Source organism: Molothrus aeneus, chromosome 19 (assembly GCF_037042795.1).
Source record: "Molothrus aeneus isolate 106 chromosome 19, BPBGC_Maene_1.0, whole genome shotgun sequence".
Lineage (NCBI taxonomy): Eukaryota > Metazoa > Chordata > Aves > Passeriformes > Icteridae > Molothrus > Molothrus aeneus.
Genome location: NC_089664.1, coordinates 7,353,068 through 7,380,029, shown reverse-complemented (window position 1 = coordinate 7,380,029; position 26,962 = coordinate 7,353,068). Strand labels below are relative to the sequence as shown.

The following is a 26,962-nucleotide window of genomic DNA, read 5'->3' as shown; positions in this document are numbered from 1 at the left end:
CATGTTTTTTTGTGAATAAATAGAGGATCTGTGAATATTGGGGCACGCAGGATTTGGGAAGATACTCTCCCCCCTGTGTCCAGCGCTGAATAAAATATGTGCCTACTTTACAACCTTTGGTTGTGGAGTCATTCCCACCTGGAAAAAGGTTCTATCAGGTGAGGGTTAGCCTCTTCTCTCAGCTGGTGAGTGGAAGGAGTGGAGAGAGCCTCAAGCAGTGCCAGGGGAGCTTCAGGCTGGGCATCAGGAGGAATTCCTTCACTGAAAGAGTTCTTAAATATTTGAGCATTGGAATGGGCTGCCCAGGGCGGTGGTGGGATCACCATCCCTGCAGGTTCAGCTGGATGTGGCACTCAGTGCTGTGCTCTGGGTGATGCAAGGTGGTGTTTGGTCCCGGGTAGGATTCGGTGATCTCAGAGGCCTTTTCCAGGCGGGCTGATTCTGTGATTCAGTGGTTTGATTTCTGTTTTGCTCTAGATCTTTGAAACACCACCGGGACTTGGTCACCAGGGGGTGGATTGCTGAGGATACTGCTCTGCCCTCTGCACTCAGGACGTGTATGGCTGAAGGGCTCAGCCCCTTCCCTGGCTGCAGGGCAGCGCTGTTCTCCTTCCCACCATGTGATCTGGCACACCTGCACGGCTAATAGCTGCTTTTTTCAAAGGTAAATGCCACAATTGTTGGGTTTTCCTAGTATATGTGTATGTATGAGGAAACTTATGGGTTGGCTTTATCTGCTTTTTTATGCTGAATAAAAGAAGTAGTAACCACCTTTCTTTTAGTATGGTTAGTTCAAGAGTTCATGCTTTTGCAGCCTTCCATTATCTGAAGGGGCTTAAAAGGAAGCTGGAAAGGAGCTGTAGTGGTAGGACAAGGGGGAGTGGATTCAAACTGACAGAGAGCAGGGTTAGATTGAGTATTAGGAGAAAGTTTTTCCCTGTGAGGGTGCTGAGACCTTGGCACAGAGTGCCCAGAGAAGCTGTGGCTGCCCCTGGATCCCTGGAAGTGTCCAAAGTTTGGATGGGGCTTGGAGCAGCCTGGGACAGTGGAAGGTGTCCCTGCCCATGGCAGGGGGTGGAATGAAATGGTCCTTTCCAACCCAAACCATTCTGTGATTCCGGTGTTCTGTGGAATTCTTCAGGCTAGCAGGATCTGAGGTGACTCCATTGCTGCTTAGTGAAGGATTTTTGTTTTTAGAGGAAAGCAATCTGTGGTGAGAATTTTAGCACTCTGTCTATAAAAATAACAAAGACAGGAAAGTTCTGCTTAAATATCCTCTGCTTGTGACAACAGGGATTTGTTGACCTATAAATTTTAGTAGGAGATTAAGGAAAGAAGCTAATTAAACTCTAGACCTAGATTCCAGAGACACCAGTAAACTAATATAAAGAGCTTTGCATTGTAGTTCTGCAAATCATGCAATGTGCAGGTAAGGAGATTTTTTTTTTTTTAATATAAAACGAATTTTCACCCTTTTCTTTCCTAGTTTGCACATTTGACTACAGTGCTTAACTTTTACTGTGTGCTGGTCCTTCCACAGGCATTTGTTGTGCGATGTCCCTTTAATTGCTTTAATCGGTTTAATTGCATGCACCTGGATGTTGTAAGAACACCTGCACGGAAGCTGCTAAGGAGTAACTGAAATCCTGACTCTCCCCACACTTGAAAATTCTTGTGGCTGAAAGGGAATATTTTGCCACTTGAAGGCTTTGGGCTTTAATTGCTGCTTTTTTTTTGCCCCCCCAGAATGAGCACATGCCGATGGTGCACACAGAGTGGTGCTGACACCACCGAGTTCCTGAAGCACTATGCTGCTCAAAGGCTGTCCCAGGAAGATTTTGAAGGCTCCAATGATGACCTCTGTTACTGCCTGGAGTGTGTGGTTGAGTATCACAAAGCAAGGGAAGAATGTCCAAGATTGCATGAGGTAATTAATTAAGAGATTAATTAAGAAGCCTCAGTGTAAGGGGAGGGGTTGTGTATTTTTGGGTTTTGGGAGTAGATTGTGTTGCTTTTTAACTGTCTGCTTTTTTCATATGGAGTTGCAAACTGGTGATTGTAAAACAGAGATCCTCTTGTTTTCCATATATTCAAATTAGCAAGAACTAAACCAGTAGTTTTAAGTTGCTGACTAGACACCATAGCTTGGACATGCTGTTGATGGTTTGTCATCTGAAACAAAGAACATCTGCCAGACTCACAGCTCATTTATTCAATGCGTTTTCTCTTTTCCGCTGGTTTCTCTTCAGTTGTTGGTTTGTTCCTGTTTTTGTTTGCTTTCACTTCTCTTTCACTTCACTTCACTTCGTAGTTTTCTCTTATGTTTGAATTTCAGAGATCAGACCTTGCAAGACTGTGCAATTAACCAAAAAAAATTTAAACCTTTTTTGTAGTCCTCTCTTAGTAGTATACAACTTTATATTTTAGGAAAGCTTTTTATACTATTTATTATATTATTAGCTTATTTCCCTTCTGTGTATGTAAAATATGTGTTTTTAGCTAATGGGTCATAGTCTAAAAGGTTGCTCTTTAGATTGGTCAGCTAGATTGCTCTGGAGTGCAATTGCATGTGATTGGAAATAAGAGAAGTGTCTGGACCTACTGCAAGTTCCTTTTTGTGTCCTTTTACTGCAGTGAATAAACTTGGTGTCTAATTGAGGTTTGGAGCAGTTACTTAAGATGAGTAAGTTAAGTGGGTGAATTCCTACAAATATCCAGCAAATCAGTCAGTCTCTTTGCATTATTTATATTCTTTTCCTTCCACAAATCGCAAAATCTGTAAGAAGGCAAGATTTTATAATGGCTTTTCCTATCCTCCTAAAGATGATCTTTTCCTGTATTGTGTCTTTCTGTGTATTGGCCAGTGGAACAACGTTTTGTGACTAAAATAAGTATTGAAATGAATATGAATATTTAACAGAATTATGAAATTGCATCTGATTTGAAGGCTGTTCTTTTAAAAATGACTACAGTCTCAACTTTAAAGTGAGATATTTGTGCTTTGTGTAGTTGAATTCTGTTTCAAAGCTTTATTATTTTGGACCATGCATAGAAAGAAACTTCTCAAAATGAGATTTCAATTTTTGAACATGTAATTAATTATCTGGATGTGGTAATAAATGTCCTTAATCACTTTCTTCACAACTACACTTTGATTGTTGTTTTGCCCCACTGAACAGGACCTGTGGGACTTGGAAACCTCCCGCCTGGTTGCCCACATAGAGAAATCCATGAATGAGGAAACAGGAGAAGATGAGCTGTTTCTGGTTGATGAGCATGGGGAGACACCTCTGTCTGGTTATGTGGGCCCAAATTTCGAGAACAACCTGCGAGTGCCCCTGCTGGAGATACTGAAATACCCTTACCTGCTGCTGCATGAGAAAGTCAGTAAGTATCTGATCATTACCCTGTGGAAGGGAGTGGTGGTGTTCCACTGCAGGAGGTGAAAATGAACAGTACTTAAACCAGAGGAATAATGTATGATTTATTTTGATACTAAATACACTTTTTTTTTTGTGAGCCTGTAAATGAGTGCTTACTGTACTATCTTACCCTTCTAGGTGAGCTGTGTGTAGAAGTGCTCTGCAGAATGGAACTAAGTCAAGACTCCTTTCAGGTCTTTGAGAAATACCCAGGAATTTATCTCTTTTTGGTACACCCAAATGAGGTGGTAAGTTCCTTTTTCTGTTCTGCTAAATCCTGGTTATGTGCACATGTTAATACTGAAGGGATTTAATACTGTCTTGCATGATTTTAGAAAGTGTGTGGTGCATTTATCTGTAAATAAAACTTGACCTCTGTTACAGTATTGCAGTTCTCTCAGTAGAATATCTTGGTCAGTTACATGTAAATTGTTTTAGGTAAGGGACAGGCGTTCGGAAGATTTCGGGCTGTGACGGAAAATTACAGGACTCCTTGTGCCCCTCTCCCCAGAGATAAGGATCACCCTTGGAATGTAGCCAAACGTGTAGGCCCCCTAACCTATAGATGCCAGTAACTTTCCACTCCATACTAACCCTAGAAAGTATAGCCAAACCCCTGTCTGACGTAGAGAAACCCCTTAGTCCATAAATGCCCCTGAGACCCCTCAATAAACGCCTTTAACCGTCCACCACATTGGTGTCAGCGTCCGTTACTGGCCCCGAGAGGTCCCGGGAGGGGATCGCCGTGCTGGACTCCGAAACCAGGTCGCCGCTGCCTTCCTAAGAAGGCAACAGTAAATAACGTAAAATTAGTACAAACCAACTGTTACACTTAAACCCCAAAGAATTTTCTTTATAGGTATTACCCTGAATTTTAGCTTCCTTGTCACCAACATCATCTTGTAGATATAGCAAGCCTGTTTCTAAAGTTATTTTGAAGACTTATTTTTAATTATTTTATTAGTAAAAATATGCCTTTGTCCCATTTGTAATAGCAGTGCTTCCTCTTACAGAAGTTATTTGTTCTTTTTATTACCATGTAACTATTTGTTTCAATCCTTAGATTCGTCGATGGGCCATCCTAACAGCAAGGAATTTAGGAAAAGTTGACAGGGATGATTACTACGACTTAGAGGAAGTGCTGACTTGTTTGTTCAGAGTTATTGAATTGGGGCTTTTTGAGAACCCAGATATTTACAGCTCTTCAATGTTTGAAAAGGGTAAACTCATCCTTCTGCCAGCTCATTTGTATGATACAGCCAACTACAAGAACTATTGGCTGGGTGAGTATTTATGATCAGAAGTGAGTTTGTGTAGTTTCCCATTTGTAAGCAGTTCTCTCAAGTCAGAGCTGTACAAATTCATAGGTGCTGTGTATTTTTTCAAATATATAGACAGGTTGCTTCTGTTTTTTCTTCTGCAGGAATTTGCATGTTGCTGTCAGTGCTGGAAGAACAAGCTATGGACTCTCTGTTACTGGGCCCAGACAAACAAAATGATTTCATGCAGTCTATACTTCACACTATGGAGAAAGAAGCAGCTGGTAACTAGTTTTGATACTGAGATTAAGACAGTTCATAGCTCATTTTTCATCTTTAGGAAATTCCTTGTTAGGTTTTTAGTAGTGTAATGAGAGGTAATTTTACCTGAGGCCTGTTTATCTTTTGAAGGGTGCAATATTTGGGCAATACTGACAAATACTGAAACATGACATCCAAAGTCTGGAGTGGAGAAGGGATGGTGGTGCTTTTGCTAAATCTGGCTTAGTCTGAGTATGGCCTTGTGACCTCAAGACCAGGATTGCCTCTTAAATGAGCAAATTTTTATAAAATTCGTGTTTACTGAGGAGATGATATTTTCTTACATATTTTCTTACAAGGGAGTAAGAACACCCTTGAAAGAACCAATTGCTTCTAGTATAAATGTGAAGTATAAATTAGCTGTGTAAGTGAAGGTATAAATAACTGTGTAAGTATGCACTTCTTAGCACACCCCTGCAAAAACCAGTGTGAAAGAATCAGTTTCACAGAGTGGGGGAAATCAGTATTATTTAATATTAATAATGGGCATCCAGGCTCCTGTTGATTTCAGACTGATAAGGAGCAGTGTCTCTGTACAAATGAGGGAGCTTGACTTTTTAAATTCTTTTTCCAGTAAAAAGTACAATTGCAACTTACTAGAATACTTTTCTATTGATATTTTAGAAAAATCAATGAGAACCAGCTCTTTCAATTTCTGCTTATCCTAAGGATGTCCAGGACTTGCATTTCAACCCTCTCCATGTTCCTGTTGTGTTTCAGATGATTCCACTGACCCCTTCTGGCCTGCCCTACACTGTTTCATGGTTATTTTGGATCAGCTTGGGTCTAAAGTTTGGGGTCAGCTGATTGATCCTGTCCAAGCCTTTCAAACCATCATCAACAGCGTCAGCTACAACAACGAAATCAAAAATATTCGCAGTAGTTTTATGAGGTCAGTTCTTGTCAGTGCTGCTGTAATTTGTGTTGGGGGAGGGAGATGGCAATTTAAAAAATATCATCTTTCCAACTTCAAGCAAAGAAAAGTTGAAGTAGGTCCCCTAGAATTGTGACATTCCTTCAAAAAAAGATATGCTCACTTCTCTTTGGTAGCTCTGGTGTGTCTGTTAAACTCATCAGTATTTTTTTCCTGAGTTGGGAAGACTGTGAACTGTTCTGTGCTTATTTAGTGCTACAACCAACTTGCACTGAAGGTTAATGAAAATTGCCATGTTCAAGGTTTGGTAAATTTATGGTTATTCCTGAATTTTCAGTAGATGGCATTCTGAGCATTTGTTCTAGATAGGCAAATCCATGACTCAGTAGAAAGCTTTTTCCTGAGACAGTCCCTTCCCCCACCTCTTACAAGCTGGATAAAACAAGCTCTACACTTTTAAATATGGTGCCTTTTCACTGGTGTATTTTATCACTGACAAGTTCTAATGCTCACTTGGTATCTGAAAATCAACATCTGTCCTGAGTTTCTCAGGGTTTTAATTGTGTGAGGCTGTAGTAATCTGTGTTTCTTTTCAGGACAAAAGCTGAACCAGAATCAGACTATGGTGATGATATGATGTCTTGCAGTCAGATTGTGTATAATTATAACACAGAAAAGCCTCAAAAGGTATTAAACCAGTAGTTTATATTCCTTTTCTTTGAACTGGGGTCACTCAATTACATTTCCAACAAAAACATTTCCAAGCGTGGTCATCTCTTGATGTCAATGTATTGTATTTATGAAGTGCCTTTTAAAGGCTTTCCATGTGTTTTTGATTATCTGAGGTTAAATTATGTCAGCATGATGTCTTTGAATAGTTCACAATGATTTTTAAAGGAACTACTACTTCACACCAATTTCACAGGTAATGTTTTAGGAAATTAGATCTGTGTGCTCTTTATTTTTTGCATTTTTTAATGACTTACATTGGGATGTAAGAGCTGTTACTGTTCAATGAATAAATATATGAAAGGAAGTAACAAAAAAGCTTGGCTACAAGAAAGCTGCCACATTAAACTGTGCATATCACTGAGGCTGTTGTGTGGTGAATGTATTTTTCAGGACACTGGCTGGAAGGCTGCCATTTGCCCAGAGTACTGCCCCAACATGTATGAAGATATGCAGACCCTGGCTAACATGCTACAGTCTGACATTGGCAGAGACATGCGTGTCCACCACAGCACATTCCTCTGGTTCATCCCTTTTGTTCAGTCCCTCATGGATCTCAAGGACTTGGGTGTAGCCTATATAGTAGAGGTCATCCACTACCTCTGCTCAGAAATCAAAGATATCCTGATCGAAAGATTCCAGGAGTGCGACAAAATCTCCGAGTTCTTCCTCCTCATCCTGGTGTCCATTGTTGAGCTGCACAGAAGCAAGAAGTGCCTGCATTTGCTGTGGATCAGCTCCCAGGAGTGGGTGGAGGCGGTGGTGAGGTGTGCCACGCTCCCAAGCAGGGCCTTCACTCGGTGCAGTGAGAAGGCTCCGGGGCTGTTTGCCAAGGGCTCGGCCGCCGGCTCCTTGCAGGCCCCCAGCTCGGTGCAGCACGCCTGCGTGCAGCTCATCCGCAGCCTGCTCAAGGAGGGCTACCAGATCGGCCAGCACGCCCTTTGCAAGCAGTACCTGGACAAACTCAACCTCCTCCTGCGGGGAAATCGAGCTGTGGGCTGGCAGCTGAGCAGCCAGGAAACCCAGGAGCTGCAAATGTGTTTAAAGCAAGTTATAAGAAGTATAAAGGGCAAAGCACTGAGCACCTCTTTGGCTGGAGGGAGCAGTTCAAGCTCAACAGCTTTGCCGAGTGTCTCTACAAAGCACGAGAGGAATGTGTGTGATGATGGATACAAGATGAGTGGACATGAGAGGAGGGACCTTTGTTCACCATTTGTCATGTCAAAAGAAGGCAGAGATTGTCAAGAGAACCCTTTCCATAGGAGAAAGAATGCCTGGGAAGAGGAATGTAGAGATGCATGTAGAAGTTCAACATCTTGCACATCCACAGAAGGCCTCTTGATGAGTATTAAAAAAGAGCCTAATGACTTGACAGATCAGGAGTTTGTCTTCCCACAGAACTCTTTGGCAACAAAAGTAAGTGGGAAAGTTCAGGAAAATAGGAGCTCTGATCTTGTGGCAGGGAAGTGCAATACGGACGATCAGTGCTTCAATTCAAATACCGAGCATTCGGATTTCAGGAGAGGCAGAGACTCGGATTCTGCTTTGTGCTTCACTTCTAAAACACCACCGTATCTGTCTGCTCACACTCATCTTGATTCTCCATCTTCAAGGAGTTGCAAAAGTATGCAAGAGACAAGTGCAAACAGTGTGTTCCAGTCCAAACTGGTCCCCACTAAACGGGTGTCCAAGGAAGCATCACTGGATTCCTCTAACTCCTCTAGAAATGAAGCTGCCATGCAAGGGAAGGAAGATAACAGTAGTTTGCTTTTAGGGCATAATGACAGCTCGCTGAAAAAAGTATCAACAGAAGAAAAATCAGGTCCATCACTGCTGTCTTTCTTTAAGAGGAGCACTAACGTGCAAACTTCAAACCAGGAGCAGCCTAATTTAAATGATTCAGATAAATATGACTGCAAAAATCAATTTTCGGAGACCTCTTGTAGGGATAAAATTTCAGCATGTGGTTATTTTCCATTTAGCTCTGAAAACAAGAGGGATGTGATCAGGCCACTGTCAGTGAAGCATGAATCAAGTGACAGGTTGTTTGAGTTTTCAGAATATTTCAGGAGGGAAAACAGTTCAGCGGGGAAGAAAGAGGAGAATTTTGTGGAGACAGTTTCTAAAGATGATGATTTATCAGACTCCCAGGTTGATAGAGAACTCAGTAAATTATCTTTAGCTGCTTATGCCAAAAGTCTTAATTTTCCCATTGCATCCAACCAGGAAAGCTCAGTGTACCACAATGTGTCTGATATTAAAAGGAAAGTGAAAGGTTCTGTAAGATCTTCCAACGAGGGCCAAAGTACCAAGTGTCCCAGTGGTGATGATCGCCCTAGCAATCAAGTCATTGTAATTTCAGACTCTTCTGATGAAGAAAAAGGTGTGGCTGAGAAGGAGGAAGCAAAAACCAAGAATGAAAATGTGTGTGCGGAGCCATCTTCAACTTCCAGCAGCACTTCTGATAGTGACACTAAAAGAGAATCAAAGTCTCCAGGCTCTCCCCTGTTACTGGATGACTGTGAGTCTCAGTACTTTGAATTTGAAACAGAAGATGAGGTTTTTTCGGCTTGGCAAGACACTCAAGCGTATGCTGTGGAAGCAGCTCAGGAGTATAAACAAGATCGTGTTTCACCAGCACCTGAGACAAGTAATGCAGATGACTGCCAGAATGATAACTTAAATGACTGGGGCTATGATGTGCCTTACTTTAGTGATGATGCCATGGAAGAGGCAGCAAGCTCAATAGAAAAGCAGACAGAAGATTCTTCTTATCAGAAAGAAGCTGGTGATACCAAAGAAGTGACTGATTCAACCTTGGAAGAATCAGTTGGCAAGGAAGAGGCAAAAGGTCAACTGGAGAAATGTGCAGACAAAGATACTGCTAAAGGCTTCACCCTGGACTCAAAAGTGCCTGAACCCACAGCATCTACATCTCCCATCTCATTAGCTTCAAAGTTGGCCCAGAAGAAAAAGAGCACAAGCCCACTGAAGACCACAGCAAAATGTAAATCAGCACTGGCTGTTCAGAGAAGTCCTAAAAAACCTCCCGTAGTTAAAACAGCCAAAAATAAAACAGCGCTCCCCAGCACAACAGAACGTTCCCAGCATGGCAGGTTGATGCCTGCTGTGGTTCCTCCAAGGAAGGTCCGGCAGAGCCCTGCTCCAGCATCAACTGCAGAAAAGCTTGGCCTTAAGAAGGGTCCCCGCAAGGCGTTCGACTTGTCCCAGCCCTCCCTGGAGAGCCTGGCTCTGCTGCGCAGCCACGGCAAAGCCGCAGGCAGGATTGGAGTCACACAGAAAAAGAGAACCAAACAGATCGAGGCTCAGCGTTTGTCTGTGAAAGGTAATAAAAAACTGCTGGCCTGCCAAGACCGGCAGTATTTAAGGCCCAAAAGAAGTGTGAAAAAATCTGCAGGAAGTTTGGAGAGTAGAAACAAAGTTACCAAAGTGTGTGCAAAACCTGTGGAACAAAAGCCTCAAAGTCTTGAACTGGCAGCTATTAAAGAATCTGTTGAAAACCAAAGGGAGAAAAAAAGAGAAGAGGCTGCTTGTCCTTCTGCCAGTGAGAGAAAATTTGAGAGCCTCTCTGTGGAGGAGGTGGCAAATGCCTCTAAAATGCCTTGTTCTTCAGACTGGAACAGCAAATGGGAGGGTAACAGTGTTGTGGTTCCTCCTGTCCCTATGGATTCAAGTCTCTCTTCCACTGCACTTGAAGGTGATAAAGATGAGTCTTCAGGAAAAGGTTGCACTGTCCTGCCTGAGTGTGAGATGAAAACTTTAAAGCAAAATGGGTGTAAATCAGATGAAAGCAGTGATGAAGGCGATGATAATCTGTTTTTAACTCAGTTAGATCCTGTGGATATGGAGTTATGTTCTCAGGAGGAAAGCGTTCCAGATGCTGCTATAGGTGGTAAGACCCCAGAGGAGATGGATGTTGATGAAAGCCTTCAGCAGAATGGAGTCTCAGCTGTTGTGAAATGTAAGGACAAAGACTGTATGGAACAGGTGGAGAAACCTGGAGAGTACTGCAGTAAACACCCAACCACCAGCCCAGGGGCAGATCACGTGTTTGCCAAACCTGCTCTCCCACCACCTAAAATACCAAAGCCTTCCACTACCAAAATTTTCAGCTCAGCAAGTTCTTCACGGAACGCAGCTTTCAGCAAAGATCTGGAAGATGTCAGAAAGTTTCCCCCACCTTCAAAAAGCAAAGTGAACGCGGCCAAACCGGCGGTGGTCAGGCCACCGCTGTATCCCAAACCTGCACCAGCAGGAAATCCAACCTGCAAATCTCCAAGTTTCCAACCCCTTAGTTCCAGTAATGTTCTCCAGTCACAAAATAAACACTATGACAATGCTTCAAATATTTCCAGAGGGCCTGGCCGAGAAACCTCCTCCTCTTTCCTTGGTCAGCAGCGTGATTACAGCATTTTTGTTAACCAAGTCCTAAAGTGGACTTGTGAAATGTTTGAAAACTTCAGCTACTTTGGAACTCCAAATCATCTTCTGCAGACCATAGTAGCTGCTGTTCCTCCTCATTTTCAGGGCTACAATGAGTATTTTGACACATTTTTTCCCTTGATGATGCTCAACGCCTTTGAAACAGTAAGTAGCTTTTTGGTTTGGTTTCATCAGCACTGATAAATTTTACCAAGAGATTAAAACCTGGTTTATGTCCTCTATTTACCTTTGAAAAACATTCAGATAGAGATCAGAATAGAGGAACAATTTGGGGTAGATAATCCAAACAGCTGTGTTTAAGATTGGAGATGACCAGAGTTACTCAAATCAGTGAAGTGTTTCTTTTTTCCTGGTGCACATCCACAATAAAAGGAGCGGCAAAGAACGTGGTTCCTCTCTCTATTATAGAGTATAAAGCTCAAAACAGAAGTCTTTAAGAAACAGATCTTTCAATGACAGAGGATGAAAACCTGGTTTTGGTCTCTGTTGAGAACTTACATGAGAGGGAAGGTTAATCCAGGAAGTATTTTTCCCAGTCTTTGTTGGTTTATAGCTTAATAGTGACAAAAAACAGTGTTCCTTCAATTAATGTCTGAATGCTTTCAAGTTCAGTCATTGCATCACTTCTTCTATAGAAATAAGGTAGAAAATAAAGCCAATGCCAGGTTAATACTGGTATTTTAAGGTGAAAATGCAGTGAGGGAAGACTGAGTAATTGTGAAGAAGTTTAAGTACATGAAATGGGTGAGTTGCAAGGAAGAACTTTTGTTTGCCCTGTGTGTAACGAGTATGCTTATGTGAAAGAAAAGAAATTAGTAAGACTCTTGATATATCTACTTGACAGTCTTAGAGTTTTATTTCATTTATTTGCCCTTTGAGTCATGGTAAGCTTTTCTTCTGATACACTAAACCCTTCAAAGTATTATTGTTTCCTTTTCAACATGTAGCTGGCACAAGAATGGGTAGAAAACCAGAAAGTAAGAGAGAAAGGTTATTACTTCTACTTAGAGAACTTTTCTGCTGACATGAATACAGCACATTTTACAGGTGAGGGTTGTTTTTTTCCTAAATCTGATTTTCAAGTAGATGATGCATTATAATGAGCTGGTAGTTAGAGGCAGAGTTTTTTGTGTTTGCTTTAAATATAGAAAGGATTTCAACTTTGCTATTCTATAGAATGAATGTAAGAGAACCATGTATTTTACAGGGAGTTTGTGCCTTCCATCTCTCTCCTCTAGGATTTTTTTTTTATAAAGTTGTCCTTGACTTGCTCTGTTTTTATACAGTGCTGTTCTCAGTCTTAAGAGTGTAGGATGGAGTTAAAATTTTCACAATAATCTTTTGCTATAGCCTTTAACAGCTTTAAAAAGTTAACAGTAATTCTGCAGTCATGTAGAAAATGTAACCATTTTCTTTTCAACCTTGTGATTTTAATTTGTCTTTTGGACAGCTCATCTACGAGAGAGTGATTTGGCAAGGCAGCTTCACCCAAAGGAGGATGACTTAATCCTTTTGAAGGTCCACAAGGAGAAGGACACTTTTGGGGAAGAAAGTGGGATGGAGTACCACACAGTGAATCATGTTGGCCTTGTGACACGTTTTGCTCGTTCATCTGGCTGTGCAAATAGTGAGTAGCAGGGCTGGAAATAAAAATGGGGTCCTTTTTGGTGCCATAAAATGCTTCTTCATAGCTGGCTGTTGCTAATTGTAATGTAGCACTGGCCTCAGAGGAGATGGGATTGTTTTTCCTCTTTAGCAAGTCTGTTCCATGCTAGAAGCTTTGTGAAAATCAGGAACTGAAGCTGCAGCCCTGCTGTCCATCATTTTTCTAGAACTTGAAAATGATGAGTAAATGCTCTGCACTCATTTTTAGGATGGTATTGCCAGGAGATAGGAAATGCCATGAACTTCTGTGATCTCTCAGTGTAAAATTGTCAGCGTCTTTGGGAATTGAAACTTTGGGTTACCAGGATTTCCAAGTACCCAAAACCTGCCTTATTAAAGCAGGGATCTGAGTAGTTGTACAGAGCACTGGCTTTTTGTTTGATCTTTTTTTTTGGTGGAGTGGGGAAGTGTTGGGATTTTGCAAGAATTCATTGAGTAAGTTACTGGAGTATCCCAGTTAATGATTTGGATAGTTTTTGAATTAACAACTTGTTTTTTTGTTCTTCATTAACAGGACAAAAAGAGCAGCAGACTGCCTGTCATCTTACTGTGCAAACCCAAGGCAATTTGTCATTCTTCATCCATAAGCAAGTGAAGTGTGTGGTGGTTGGCTCCCTGGTGACCACACACAGAAAGTTCAAAGGTCTCCTGCTGCTGAGCAGGAGCCCCCTGCTTAGACCCATCATAAATCCAAGTTACAATGACTTCTGTCCCAGAGATCTGCCTGTTGCCTCAGGGAGTGCTGTAAGTCGTGCAGCTGGGAGTGCCAGGGTGAACAGAAAAAGCTTTTGGGCCTCATGAGTGTTGCAGGTTTGGTTTTTGAGATGACCAAGAGAAAATAGCCATGTTTCAAAAGCACTGAGACACTGCCCTCTTCAGAGTTGGCTGCTGGGGTGGAGGAGACGAGTCTGAACAAAGTCTGAACTTGCTCAGGTGTTTGTGCTCTATTGTTATAGTGAGCTTCAAACTGCTTTCAGTGTTCTTTCCCCTTACTGGGGAGTTTTCAGGAATAAAACAGAATGGAAAAGGTATTGTAAAATAAAAGTGTGGGGAGTGAACAAATCTTTGTTACAACTCAGGTGAGGATTGGGTGTGTGTCTAGAGCAAACCTAGAATCAAAAGCTTCCCTGCCCTTCCAGCTTTTGAGTTCTAGCTAGAGAGGTGAGGACATTCTGAAAGTATAGAAAATTAATGTGGAAGGTGAGATCAACATGAATTCATCATTTTTTGCTCTGTCTGTTCCTTCAGGTTTCATGTATGAATGAATACAATGAAGATCAGAAGAGAGCCATTGAGACAGCTTATGCCATGGTAAAGCAGCACCCAGGACTTCCCAAGATCTGCCTTATCCATGGACCACCTGGCACAGGGAAATCAAAAACTATTGTAGGACTCCTGTCCCGTGTGTTGAGAGAAGTAAGTCATGGTCATGTGCTGGGGTTTGGTTCAGATGAATGAACAGTCTGGCTTCTCAATCTCAGGTGAAAACAATCTAAGGAACTTGTTTGTTGTTAATTAACCTACAGAACACTAGGAATGAGAAAACAGCTCGGAAAAAAAATTCCAAGATTAAGCCAAACCGTTTTCTAGTGTGTGCACCATCAAATGCTGCTGTTGATGAACTCATGAAAAAGATCATCATTGCATTTAAGGAAAAATGCCAAAACAAACAGGAGCCTTTGGGTATGGTTTGTTTTTAAATTGTTTTAATGTTAAATGAGCACAACCAGGAGGAGGAACTGAAGCAGTTGATCATGTACTGTGCTTGCTCCTCTGAGCAGCTTCTTCCTCTTGCAGAGCATGGCTGCTACATCCTCTTACATTGTTAACTTTAATGTGCTTTTCTGAAAGGTGTATTGTGAGGTTTTTTTAAATAAGTCACACTTTGTTTTGTATAGACATGGACCCTCTCCTCTTGCTGTTAGTTTAAGTTCATACTCTTTGGGGATTTGAACACAAGTCCCTTGCCTTTATTTTGAATAAAATTGGGCTTTGTGGGTCATGGGAAACAGACTGGTGAAAATTTTGACATGTCTAAGCTTCCCATTTTTGCTCCTCCCAGTTTGTGACTAACACAAAGTAGATGAATTCTGTTAAAGATATCTAGTTTGTGGCAAGGGGAAAAATATCTGCCTTGTAACCAAATGTTATTTTGGTATTGACTTACCAATTGCATTACTTGATGGGACTCAGCATGGTCCAAGTTAGGAATTCTGGAAGTTTTAGATAAACCTGAGAATAAGAGGAAGTTTCATTAATTCAAAATAACATTCTTAATGTTAACCACCACTAAAATGTGGGCAACATCTCTAGTTTTTAGAGTTTGAAATTACAGAATTTTTTGTAGCTGCATTTAAGTACAAGTCAAGTGTTGAAAACTCCAGATAATTAGAAAAGCCTTGTTTGATATCCATGATGTTTTATATTTTTTTTTACTTGTCATAACAAAGCATAGAGACAGTTGGAGTAATTTAAGAGTATTTTGACTCTGATTTTGTAAACAGGAAATTGTGGTGATATCAAATTAGTGCGACTTGGTCCTGAAAAATCAATCAACAATGAAGTGCGGGGATTCAGCCTGGATAAGCAAGTTGAACACAGAATGAGTAAGTAACATGGAAATCAGACTTTTTTCATTCTCCTCTAAGAGCTTGGTGATGTTTTCCACATGGCATTGTGTCCTGTAAGAAGGAAGATTTTTCTAAAATAGTATTTCATAAAACATTGTTTTTTCTCAGTCCTAGTGGGGAAGTGGCAGTTTATGTATGAACCAGGATCTAAGGAAAAGGAAAAAAATCAGCAGTGACCTTTTTCTTTAATAAATTACATTGCAGACATGTTAAAGTCATCATTTTTGAAGCAATGCAGCATTTGAGAGCCACAGTTGGAAGCAATTCTCATTGTCATCATTGTACAAGATAAAACTTGAATAGAAAATGGGAAAATGCAGCAAAAAAATGCATTTGTCCAACTTGCAGTTACTGTAACAGCTTTTCTGTTCCTCCTTTGGTTTATTACAGAACGAAAGCCAGGTGACTGTGACCAGGACATTCAGAAGAAGAAAGAAGCTCTGGATCAGAAGCTGGACATGCTCTCTCGAGAGCGTGCCATGCACAGATGTGAGAAGAGAGAGGTAGCAAGACAAGTTTTAATCCTCTTTGTGGTTTTGTGTTCATAACACAAAAACAACTCTGGTTTTTGATGTCACTCTTTCTTCACCTACTTTTTCAAGCAATGGAAAAGTTGGTAGCACCATGAGAGGGGAGGGAGAACTTTACAGCAGGAATTTTTTTGTTTATTTATGCCAGTATTTTCCATTGGTTGATCATGCCACTTGTTGCTCTATCATTCAGTAGCCTTCACTTGATTCTGTCACTAGTTAGATTTTAATGTAACCATATTTATAAATCTTAATGGTTTAAATTGATTATATATTCAAAGCTTTTGTTTTTGTTTCACTGAAAATACAGGAAGACACCTCATGATCTGAGATTTTGGAGTATGTATTGCACTTGAAGTTTTTCATTTTTTTTATCTTAAGAATTTGGCATTTATGCCAAACGAGAGATTTCTGGTGGTAAACAATTTCTCAGTTGCACAAATATGTAAGATCTGGTACTGTGTGTTGCAATGCCTAAATATGGTGACAGCTTTCCAAGAAACTGATTGGCTTCTTCAGACCCATTTGATACTAAAAGTCTGTCTGAGCAAGTCTACTGTTTAGGAAATTAATTAGGGCATGAGAGGGGAGAAGGTATATGAGGGAAATGGGTGGATATGAGATGGAAATGGGTGGTGTTAAAGGTGGTTCCTTTTTAATTTTTCCCCCCATCTAGAGCCAAATGTTAAATGATGAAATTGGTAGACTTGCAAAGGAGAGACAACAACTTGCTTCTCAGCTAAAGGAGGTAGGAGAATTTATCTCTAATAAACTGCAGCTGATGTATTTTTGTACCTTGTGTCCTTTAATTGTGGTGAAATTTGGTTTTGATGTAGCTGGGAGCATTTATAAAGTAGTGGGTAAATGGATCAATGCCATAAGCTGAGTAAGTTGTGAACAGGCAGCTGTGAAATCTGGGTGTGCTCTGGCTGCATACTGGGAAAAAACCCAAACAGGAACATTCACTGCTGCAGTTAAGGCTGAATTTTAACCAGGGTGTCCTGTTGTGCTTGAAGGTTCGGGTGCACTCCCAGAAAGTGCAGGCAGACATCATCCTGGAGTCTGACATCATCTGCTGCACGCTGAGCACCAGCGGGGGGAGCCTGCTGGAATCGGCCTTCTCCCGGCAGGGCCTCGATCCCTTCAGCTGTGTCATCGTGGATGAGGTCAGTGCAGGGTGGGAGCTGCAGCCCCTGCCACCTCCACGCCTGCCCTGGGCTCTGCTTGGCCACCTTGGGGCTCTTTGGCTGCTGCTGCAATATTTGTTTGTTGCCTGCCCTGTCAGCAGTAGGACCACGAGGAGAAAGAATAGCTTTTAATTGATTCTTTTCCTGACTTGTTTGGTGCTGTAATGGCAGACAGCTTTTATTTAGAACCACACTTCAGCCATGGTTTTTTGCTTTTAGAGATTTCCAGATGGTTTGGTTGTTTTTATATCTGTTTGGAGAACTTTACATATATAATAATAAAAGAAATCTGTTTGTATTTTTTGTACTAGAGAAAAATCCTTCTTTTTCCTCTTTTTAATTTTTTTTTTTTTTTTAGAAGACTCAAAGCATTTGAGTTATTCTGGCTGTGTTACAAGAAATTTACTGCTTCCCTGATTTGCTTACAACTTCTACTTTTGTCCTGTTTGCATATCCAAAAGGCAGGGCAGTCCTGTGAGGTGGAAACACTGATTCCACTGATCCATCGCTGTAATAAACTTGTCCTGGTTGGAGATCCCAAACAGCTCCCTCCTACTGTCAAATCAGTAGTAAGTGTTCAAGCTCTTTGCTTTTTTCTTGCCATAGAGTGGATATGGATCAAGAACAGTATCTATAAGAAATATTCAAAGAGTGGGAAAAAGATACATTTCAATGGGGCAATCCAAACTTTAAGCTGGACACTTGGTTTGTGAGGGATATTGTGTTGTGGCAGGATCTGATTTCTCATTTTGGGAGCTAGGGTGAAGACTTCTTGTTTGCATGGGGACTTCCTGACCCTACAGGTGTTTAAGGATAAATATATAGGAGCACATCCTTGTCTCCAACAGTGAGGGCTTTATTAAACACCTGGGAAAGAAAGGAGGAAAACCAGGGTGGCTTTAGAGGGATAAATTGTCTAGAGGTTGTGTGTTTATTTAGCAAGATCCCACCTGGAAAGTCTTGCTTTTCATTATGGTTAAAGAATGTTGTGAGTCACAAGGAGAAGTTGTCTTGTTAAAGACTAGACACAAAAATTCAGATTTGTGTAGGTGGCCTTTACTGAAATAAGACAACACATGTAGAAAACTGAAGCACGAGCAGTTGTCATTTTGTCAGCGATTTAGAAGTTTAAAACATCAAATTGACTTTCAAATTCACCAGAACACTTTAACTGGTGGGGAATGAGATCCCAAATGAAGTGTCCTGTTCTCCCTTGGCAGAAAGCTCAGCAGTATGGCTATGACCAGTCTCTGATGGCCCGTCTGCAGAAGCACCTGGAGGAGCAAGTGCAGAGGAACATGCTGCACAGCCTGCCTGTGGTGCAGCTGACAGTGCAGTACAGGATGCACCCAGACATCTGCCTCTTCCCATCCAACTATGTGTATGGCAGGACTCTAAAAACTGCCAAGTGAGTAGCTCTCTATTCTCCTTTCTGAGCAGAGGGTATTTCAAAGCAATTTTTGTTCTGTCAGGGTGTTCTTGTGAGTCTAAAAATGCTTGAGGTTGTGGGAGGGGGAAAGATGGTTAATGGGAGAAAATGTGCAGTCCATCTCTGTTAGTGCTGGCTGTGATAGGTGAGATAAGATCCCTTAAAATTATGCATACAGAGTGCTGAGAGTTCATTTTAGGCCTCAATCTATTTGGGTGGCTGGAAAAGTTAAGGATTCTGGGGAGGAAAAGAAAGTTACAATCATAAAATGGTTGAAGTTGGAAAAGACTTTTAGTGCCCTCAGGCTCACGTGTCACCCATTTCTACCATTAAATCATGTCCTCACTGCCAAATCCACATGATTTTTGAACACTTCCAGGAATAGTGATTCTCACTTCCTGGAGAGTCTGCTCCAATGCTTTACAGTCCTTTTCTGTGAAGAAAATTTCCTTATATCTAATCTAAACTTCCTTTGGGGATACTTTAGGCCAGCTCCTCTCTTCCTGGAGAGCTGCTTGTGTTTGATAACCATGATGTAAATAAATGGAGTGTAAGTTCTTAGAATTTCTTAGTTATATGGTTGCCTCATGATAAAAATATTATTTCCAGGGCAATAGAGGAGAACAGATGTTCTTCAGAATGGCCATTCCAGCCCTACCTGATTTTTGATGTAGCTGATGGTCGTGAGGAGCGAGACAATGAGTAAGTCCTGCATTCTAATTCAGCCAGTTTAGATTTTCTGATAATTAATTGCCTACAGAAGAGCTGTGTTCTTTCCTTTGTTGTTCCAATATGCATCAAGTAGCTAGAACTGCATTTTCCAGCTGATAAGCTTTAATTTCACGAAAACCAGATTTTCTTAAATCTGAAACTGGTTTTAATCCTGGTTTGACTCACTGTTAGATGCCAGGAAATGCCTACAGTCTCTGTTAACTTCAGTAAGAGTTTGAATTCCTGATTTTATCAGTGACTTCCCTTTCCCAGGTGCACACTGAGGAGATGCCAGGAGGTGGCAGGCTTAGCCCTCCCCTCACCAGCTCTGTAAGGAGAGCACAGCTGGAGGTGCTGAGGGAATGTGGAAGTGCAACTTTTCACTGCCTGCACTTCCCAGGTTTAGTAGCCCCTCCTCAGGGTCTGCTTGCCAAGTTCTTTGATCTCTGTGTGAAAAAAGCTGCAAAAATTCAAAACTCAAAATTCCCCAACAAACTGGGCCAAAGCATTCAATTGGAAACACATCATCAGGTGTTCCTGTAATGTTTCCTTTTTGTCCTGTGCAGCTCTTACAGCAATCCTCGGGAAGTGAAGCTGGTGATGGAGTTAATTAGAACAATTAAAGAAAAGAGGAAGGATCTGGGCCTTCGTCGCATTGGAATAATTACCCCTTACAGTGCACAGAAAAAGAAAATCCAGGAACAACTGGACAGTGCATTTAAGAATAACAGGTAAAGAAACCACGAGCTTTCAAACAGGCCCTTGGGTCTTGCATATTAATCCTTTGTTTATCCTCTTAATAATGGTAAGAAGTCTCCAACTTCTTTCTGTACTGCTAAGATTTGCACTTGGTTGTGCCTTTCAAGGGGATGTGTAACCCTTTTGCTTCAAACAGGCATGGTCTTGGTCTCTGTGCCATTCTTAGTTATTACCCACATGCTTTGATTATAGTGCTGTTCTGAATAAAGCTGATTTAAAAGAACTTAAAATTCTATGCTGTGTGGACCCAAACAGATTTTCAGAATGATGCTGGTCTCAGAAAAGTAAATTCAGCTGTAGGCTCATGTACTGAGTGAGAAACTTACCCTGGTGGTTTCACATATGATTATTAAGGATAGTGTTTAGGCCGTTTGAATCACTGTGTTGCTTAAAAACCCAAGTGGGAATGAGCGAGGTGTGCTCAGTTGTGTTTGCCCCCCAGCCCAGGAGAAGTGGACACGGTGGACGCGTTCCAGGGCCGGGAGAAGGATTGCATCATCGTGTCCTGCGTGCGGGCAAACAGCTCCGAGGGCTCCGCTCCGCCACGGCTGCAGGCAAGCAGCACCAAGGGATCCATTGGGTATGTGGCTGCAGGGATTTCCAGCCCCAGTCCCAGGGACGCTGCAGAGAAAATGATATTTTTAATAGGACTGGTTAGAAAGTCACAGAGAACAAGTCACTTCTACTAGGCAGTGAGTAAAGGGTGTCTCAGGGGAGGAATTAGTGCTCGTGGTCTGAGCAAGAGGGACAGGGAAACGCTGGTTGTGTGCTCTGTATTATGTGCTGATCGTTTTGCACAGCTCCCTTATCCTGCCACTGCCTGGATTTGGCAGGGTTGGCCTTGGGATCTTGGCTCTTTGCATTATTACTGCAGCAGTTCTTGTTCTTGTGGCTTTTGGTACACCTTGTAACTTTCTGCATGCTGTTCTCAAAATGAAACCAATTTTCCAGCTAATGTCTGTAAAAGTCTTGTTAATTAGTTGTGCATGTCACTTGGAATGTGATGTAGCAGACGTGGATCTGGGATTTGTAGATGAGTGTGCTTGTCTTCTAATAATAGGGGCAGATTAGCAGTGAGTCTTAACTCAGGATTGCAGATTTCTTAATTTTATGGGTTTTTCTGTCTGAAACAGAAGGAACTAAACTGAATGTGCTGTTTACCCCCAGGGCACTTAGAGCAGTTGCTGATTTCTGTAACTCGTGGGTCATTTTAGTTTAAAAAATGGTAGTGAAAATATGAAATATGCCTTCTCAGAGAGAGTTCACTGCCTTCTGAGTTAAACTAGGAAAAATCTGGTCACATAAACAAAAATCTTTTCTAGACACAAGTTTCGCTAAGCTGCTTATATTTCTCTGATACTCATTCTCTGCAAGAAAAATGGCTTTTAATTGTGCTGATCCACTTTGGGAAGAGAAGGGATCCAAATCCTGTGGTAAACAATAATAATGCCTTTTGAAGACTTCTTAATCTGATTGATTGAGTTTGGGAATGGAAGGCAGCTGGAACCTGCCAGTTCTTTTTGCTGACATGAGATTTAACCTCTGTCTGCTCTTTCAGCAGGAACTTCCCAGCTTACTGTGTTCATACATTAATATATAAAGGTTTATATATTTCAAGCTGTGGCAGTGCAGTGCCTTAGCAGCTGTACCTGCTGTTGGCTTGGACATCTCTGTTTCAGGGTCAGGTGCCCTTGGCAAGGTGTGGTGGGATATTTGCCACACCCTTACCTATGATCTTGTAGCCTGAGTGAAGGATTTTGCTCTCCAGGGTTGCTAGTCCAGCATTAAATTTACTCTGAAAGTAACTGGGAGAAGAAAACTCCAAGGATTAACAATGGATTTTTTCCCCCTCCTTCCTGGGAAAATAACCTTCTTGTCTTTCAGTTGTAAAAGCTGTCAGGAATATTTAGTAGACTTTCAAGGTCTCCCCTTTGTCATTTCTCAAGACCTAGAGAACTCCATCTGTGCTGCTGGATCCACTCAGCTGTCTGCTTCTGCTTCTCTTATTTCCTGCACTGTCCAAATTTTTTGAGGTGACTCTGTGGTTTTTGCAGTCTTCACTGCAGGGTTGTGAATTTGCTGCAGATGAGATCTCAGTGACCACAGAGTCAGGCATTGACAGTGAACCTGCTCAAATTAGGTTGGACTTTTGAATTGTGGATTTTGTTAGTAAAGAATAAGCTGTGTATTTTGGAAGCTCTTACATTAGAGAAGGAATAGTTGATATTAGTGTCACAAACCTTTTTTTGAGCTCTGGTAAATGAGAGCTAACAGAAATCAACTTTTAAGAATGCACTCAGCATTTGTTTAGGTTTCAGTACCCTGGATTGTGATCCCTTCAAACCACACTAGGCAATTTTCCTAGTGCAAAACCAGACTTCTGAAAGGATATACTCTCCCCTCTTGAAGCATGACAAAGCAAAAGTCTGCCTTGATGTTCTTCCAGTGCAGGTCACCTTTAAAATAAAATATTCATGTGCAGTGTTCAGTATTTTCAGTAGGGTGTTTTCCCATTAATACTGCCAAATATTATTAATCTGTTTCAGTTCGAGTCAAAAAGAAGCTTAAAGTCTTGATAGGTGAAGTGAGGTTGATGTCCTCGGTACTTTGAGGAACGTTTAAGGAGCAGTGGTTGGCATTAAGAGGGGATTTGCTCTAAGAAAGGAAACAGCAACGACAAGAGCTGGAAAGAACTGGAATTCCCTGCAAGGAATCAGTGGTGAAGGAAAGAAAACACAATTTATGCTCAGCCTTTCACGTAAGGCAGGGCTGCTGCCGCGGGGTCTGGGCAGGAACTGCTGCTGTTAATTTCAGTGACATTTCATTTTATGTCTTTTTTTCTCCTAACCCTTTAAACCTTCTTGTGGAAGAAGTAGTTGAGGAGCTTAGTTTTTGTCTTGTCACTCAGGTTTCTGGCGAGCCTCCAGCGCCTGAATGTCACCATCACCCGAGCCCGGTTCAGCCTCTTCATCCTGGGCCGGCTGCAGACGCTCATGGTAGGTGCAGTGGGGATGGAGAGGGCTCTGTGAGCCACCCCTGGGCTGGGGCACCGAGCAGCACCCTCAGACTGCTCCAGTCTGTGCAAGAAAATGAATTTTGTGTCCTGCAGGGTCTCTGGTTTTTGTGCTTTCCCGAGGGCGGGAGGGGGTTGTGTTAGTTCGCCACTAGGGGGCGCGAAAGCCCCGCGCCTCCGAGGGGAACCCCTGGAAATTGAGAAATTGAGAAATTTGTCATTTTTGGAAGTTCTGATGGCTCAAAGTGCCTTCCCTGTGTTACAGCAGCCAGAGTGTCTGTTGCTGTTTTGCACCTGAAACATAAGATTCTTCCATTCCAGAAGGAACATAGCATTGGTTTCCATGACAGTTGTGTCAGGTACCTTGATTAAAGAGGTTATACATCCTCTGACACCTCTGTCCATTTGTGTTGATTTCTTGCTGGTAACAGGGTTTTTTTCTTTTTTTTTTTTTAAGGGAGATGAAAACTGGAATCACTTGATTCAGGATGCTCAGAAAAGAGGTGCCATTATTAGGACAACAGAAAAAAATTACAAGAAAGAAGCTCTCAGGATTTTGAAGCTCAGGCCACCAGGACAGCCCCCACCCAAAGGAGGGACTATGACATCTCCTGTGGTGCAGGCTGCTTCTTCCAGTGGCAAGAGGAGTGAGCCTGGAAATTCTGGGAACAGCCCACGGGAAGTTGCTGCTGGCCCTGGCCATGCCATGCCCCAAGGAAGCCGAGGACCCACACAGCCTGCAGGGACTGCAGCTGCAGATTCCAACAGGGGCAGTGCCCCTGCATCTGTTGGGGCTGCAGCAGCAGATTCCAGGAGGGGCAGTGCCCCTGCAGCCATGGGGGCTCCAGCTGCAGATTCCAGGAGGGTCAATGCCCCTGCAGCCATGGGGGCTGCAGCAGCAGATTCCAGGAGGGTCAATGCCCCTGCATCTGTTGGGGCTGGAGCTGCAGATTCCAGGAGGGGCAGTGCCCCTGCAGCCATGGGGGCTGCAGCAGCAGATTCCAGGAGGAACAGTGCCCCAGCACCCTCAGGGACTCCACCTGCAGATTCCAGGAGGGTCAATGCCCCTACATCTGTTGGGGCTGGAGCTGCAGATTCCAGGAGCAGCAGTGCCCCTGCACCCTCAGGGACTCCATCTGCAGATCCCAGGAGGGGCAGCAGTGCCCCTGCACCCTCAGGGACTCCATCTGCAGATCCCAGGAGGGGCAGCAGTGCCCCCAGCCCCTCGGGGGCTGCAGCCCTTGGTGCCATTGCAGAGAAGCCCCGGGACCCCAGGCTGGCCAGCCTGGCCAGTCGAGCTGAAGCCAAAGGCAAGGAGCAGCCCTTGAACAGCCACCGGGCAGCCCAGAGCACGCCAGGATCAGCAGCACAGCAAGGCCTGCACGTGTCCTCAGCTGCCAGGGGTCAGGTTTGCAGAACAGAAAGTGCCAGGAAGGCCCAGCAGACAGCAGGACAGGGCAGTGTGCTGCCCCCAGCCCCTCCCTCAGCCCAGCACGAGGGTGACCGCAGAGCAGCCGTGTCCAAAAGCGGTTCCAGAGCCCCCAGGGAAGGAGGTCAGAGCAGTGGCACTGAGTGGAGCAAAGACTCTCGTGGTTTGTCAAGGAGACCATCCCAGGAATCACCAGAGAACACAGAATCAAGCTCTGCCAAGAGGAGAAAGTTCTTTCACTGACTTCACTATCGGCTCATTACTGAAAATCTATTCCCAGATTTCTGTCTAGCAAGGACTGTATTTTAAATTATTTAGCACAGCTGGAACTCCCATCTATTGATACCACTACTATCAGAGGATCTCTTTCCCATCCTGTCCCTAATTGTGAAGGGAGTTAATACCTGACAGATGGTACCTTTGAGGTTTTGAAAAGAGAAGTTGAGTAGCTGCATTGCTTGGAAGAGCAGTGGGTTTAGTCATCTAGGAAGCTAAGGTTGTAAATGTTTAACAGTGTATATTTGTACAGTATACAGAATTATTTTAAGATATTTGGCAAATACATAGCTTCTTGTTTTCTTGTGTAAATGCTAATTTCTTAGAGATGTAATTTTTTTATGAAGAACCAGAGTAAAGCAAAAACAAAACCCAAGAACCCAACCCCAAAATCCAAAAGACAGACTTCTTTTCCCTTTTCACTAATTAATTTATTTCATAGCAAAACTGAATGTTGAAAATGTGGTACCAGTGGTTCTTGGTAGTGCTCCACTACTGCCTCAGGGAAGAGTGAGGCAGATGTACATTGGTTGAATGGAGAGAATTCTACTTATTTTGTATATTTTATTGCCTGTTTTTATAGGAAGAAAAGAGTTTTTGTTTATACAAATGTGCCTTGAGTTTTGCTCTTGCTGCTGCTCTATCAGTTGGAATCCCTGTCTTGTTGCAGTGGCAACACAATCTGCAGATTAAAACCTGTGAGGTCTGTTTGGTCCCACTGTGTCCCTGTGAGGAGAAATCAACAGCACTGTGCAATCTTGGTCCAAAATCTAGTTAACACTTATTGGTGATATCACTTGAGTTTCTATGTATGGAGATTTTGGAGATGACAGGGATGAAAAGGACAGGTAGATCTTTCTAGGTGCTACTGCTGGATTCTTTCCACTGTGCTGATGAAGAACATGCAGCCAGTAAAAGAGGATGGCAAAAAAACCAAATTATTTTTAAGAAAACCTTCCTCACATCATAACATTTCACACTAAAACTGGAATTATTTCTACTAAGAATTCCTTTGGGTTGCTGTGAAGTACCAGTGTCTGTTTTCTGGAGCCTGTGTGTGTCTCAGGAGGTGAAGAGCAGCTTTTCACGTGCACTGAGTTTTGTGTGGAGGTAACCTGAGGGTGCAGGGCTCAGGGATGGAGGAGCTGCAGGCTTGGTGCCAGGTTGTGCCATCTCCAGGTGTGTTCAGGGACAGCCTGAGCAGGGAGTGTCCTGCTGTCCCTTGTCACAGCATTGTGGCAGTGGCTTTGATGGAGCAAGTCAGCCACAGTTTTTAGGCATCATCTTCAGTTCCATTTTTGTTCTTGCAGGGATAATTCCAGCTTTGTCCTTTGACCCTCTGCCAGGCAGGGCCCAGCTCAGGGAGACACCAGTGCCTTACTCTGCCCAGCACCAGGTGCTGCTTCAGGCTTTAATTGCCAGGAAAACTCATCCCTAATGCATCCACACCCAGAGCAAATCTCCTTTACTGGTAGGAGCTGCCTTGGAGGTGTGTGGGGAGGCTTTTATTGCTGCCTGGGCCTGTCCAGCTCCTTGTGCTGTGCAGGACTGAGTGTTTCAGTGTGATGGGGAGAATCTGGGAGATCCCTGTGAGGTGAGATCAGCATCTGTGCATTGTTCAGCTTTAGTTATTTGTTATGTTGCATTCTGAATCCTTCAGTGACCCCTGACTCCTCCTGGCAGCCCTGTGTGCTCTTCTCCAGCTGCTGTGACCCTTGTGACTCTGCTGAGTGACTCTGACCTTAACAAACTGGACATTTCACTCACTCCCCATCACACCTGTGTGTTATTCCCCTTTATGTTAATAGGAATATTTAAAAACTGTCATCTTCCAAGCCCCTTGGCTCTTGTTGGCAGGGCTGTGCTGCCCTGCCTGCTGTTTGTACTTAGCACATTAAGAGGCTGCTGCTCTGCAAACCCCATGGCTGTGGAAGCCATTTGGACTGTCTTGATGTAAATAAAGTGAAGCTGGCAACAAAATTAATGAGGAAATGCTTTTCTGGTTATCAAAAGCAATTTGGTCACAAGAATGTTGCTGTGAAACTTTTCTTCCAGTTTTCTTCCTTCCTTAGCCTGCATTTCAGAACATGTTCTGAGAGCAGTACTTGCCACGTGCTGGAAGGAATTTTGTTTTGACATTTCATTTTTGTTGTACTCTATAATGCCTGTGTTTTTCCATAAATCATCTTTGAGGTGTGTTCAGTGGCCCAGACCTTTTTGCTGGTTTCATACTAGATTTATCTGACTTAAGTTGTCAGTCTTCA

At 42.7% G+C, this 26,962-nt stretch overlaps 1 protein-coding gene across 1 annotated transcript; it reads left to right on the top strand.

Moving 5' to 3' along the window:
• The first annotated feature begins 589 nt into the window (after window positions 1-589).
• Window positions 590-25,101, top strand: SETX (senataxin). Its single transcript, XM_066563017.1, has 26 exons — window positions 590-664; window positions 1,747-1,927; window positions 3,180-3,387; window positions 3,561-3,670; window positions 4,486-4,705; window positions 4,846-4,965; window positions 5,723-5,894; window positions 6,473-6,563; window positions 6,999-11,213; window positions 12,017-12,116; window positions 12,520-12,696; window positions 13,249-13,478; window positions 13,983-14,150; window positions 14,261-14,417; window positions 15,239-15,340; window positions 15,755-15,867; window positions 16,571-16,642; window positions 16,911-17,060; window positions 17,543-17,650; window positions 18,302-18,489; window positions 19,120-19,212; window positions 19,788-19,952; window positions 20,423-20,560; window positions 22,889-22,976; window positions 23,451-23,830; window positions 24,221-25,101. Exons 2-26 carry the CDS (start codon window positions 1,748-1,750, stop codon window positions 24,663-24,665), a joined length of 8,190 nt encoding a protein of 2,729 aa, XP_066419114.1. The 5' UTR covers window positions 590-664; window position 1,747; the 3' UTR covers window positions 24,666-25,101.
• Window positions 25,102-26,962: the final 1,861 nt, after the last annotated feature.

Excerpts from the sequence above, each read along its gene's own strand:
- SETX (XM_066563017.1), top strand. The coding sequence starts at position 1,748 with ATGAGCACATGCCGATGGTGCACACAGAGTGGTGCTGACACCACCGAG. Across the intron at positions 6,564-6,998 it reads ACACAGAAAAGCCTCAAAAG|GACACTGGCTGGAAGGCTGC; the intron begins GTATTAAACCAG and ends TGTATTTTTCAG. Across the intron at positions 14,151-14,260 it reads TGTCCCGTGTGTTGAGAGAA|AACACTAGGAATGAGAAAAC; the intron begins GTAAGTCATGGT and ends ATTAACCTACAG.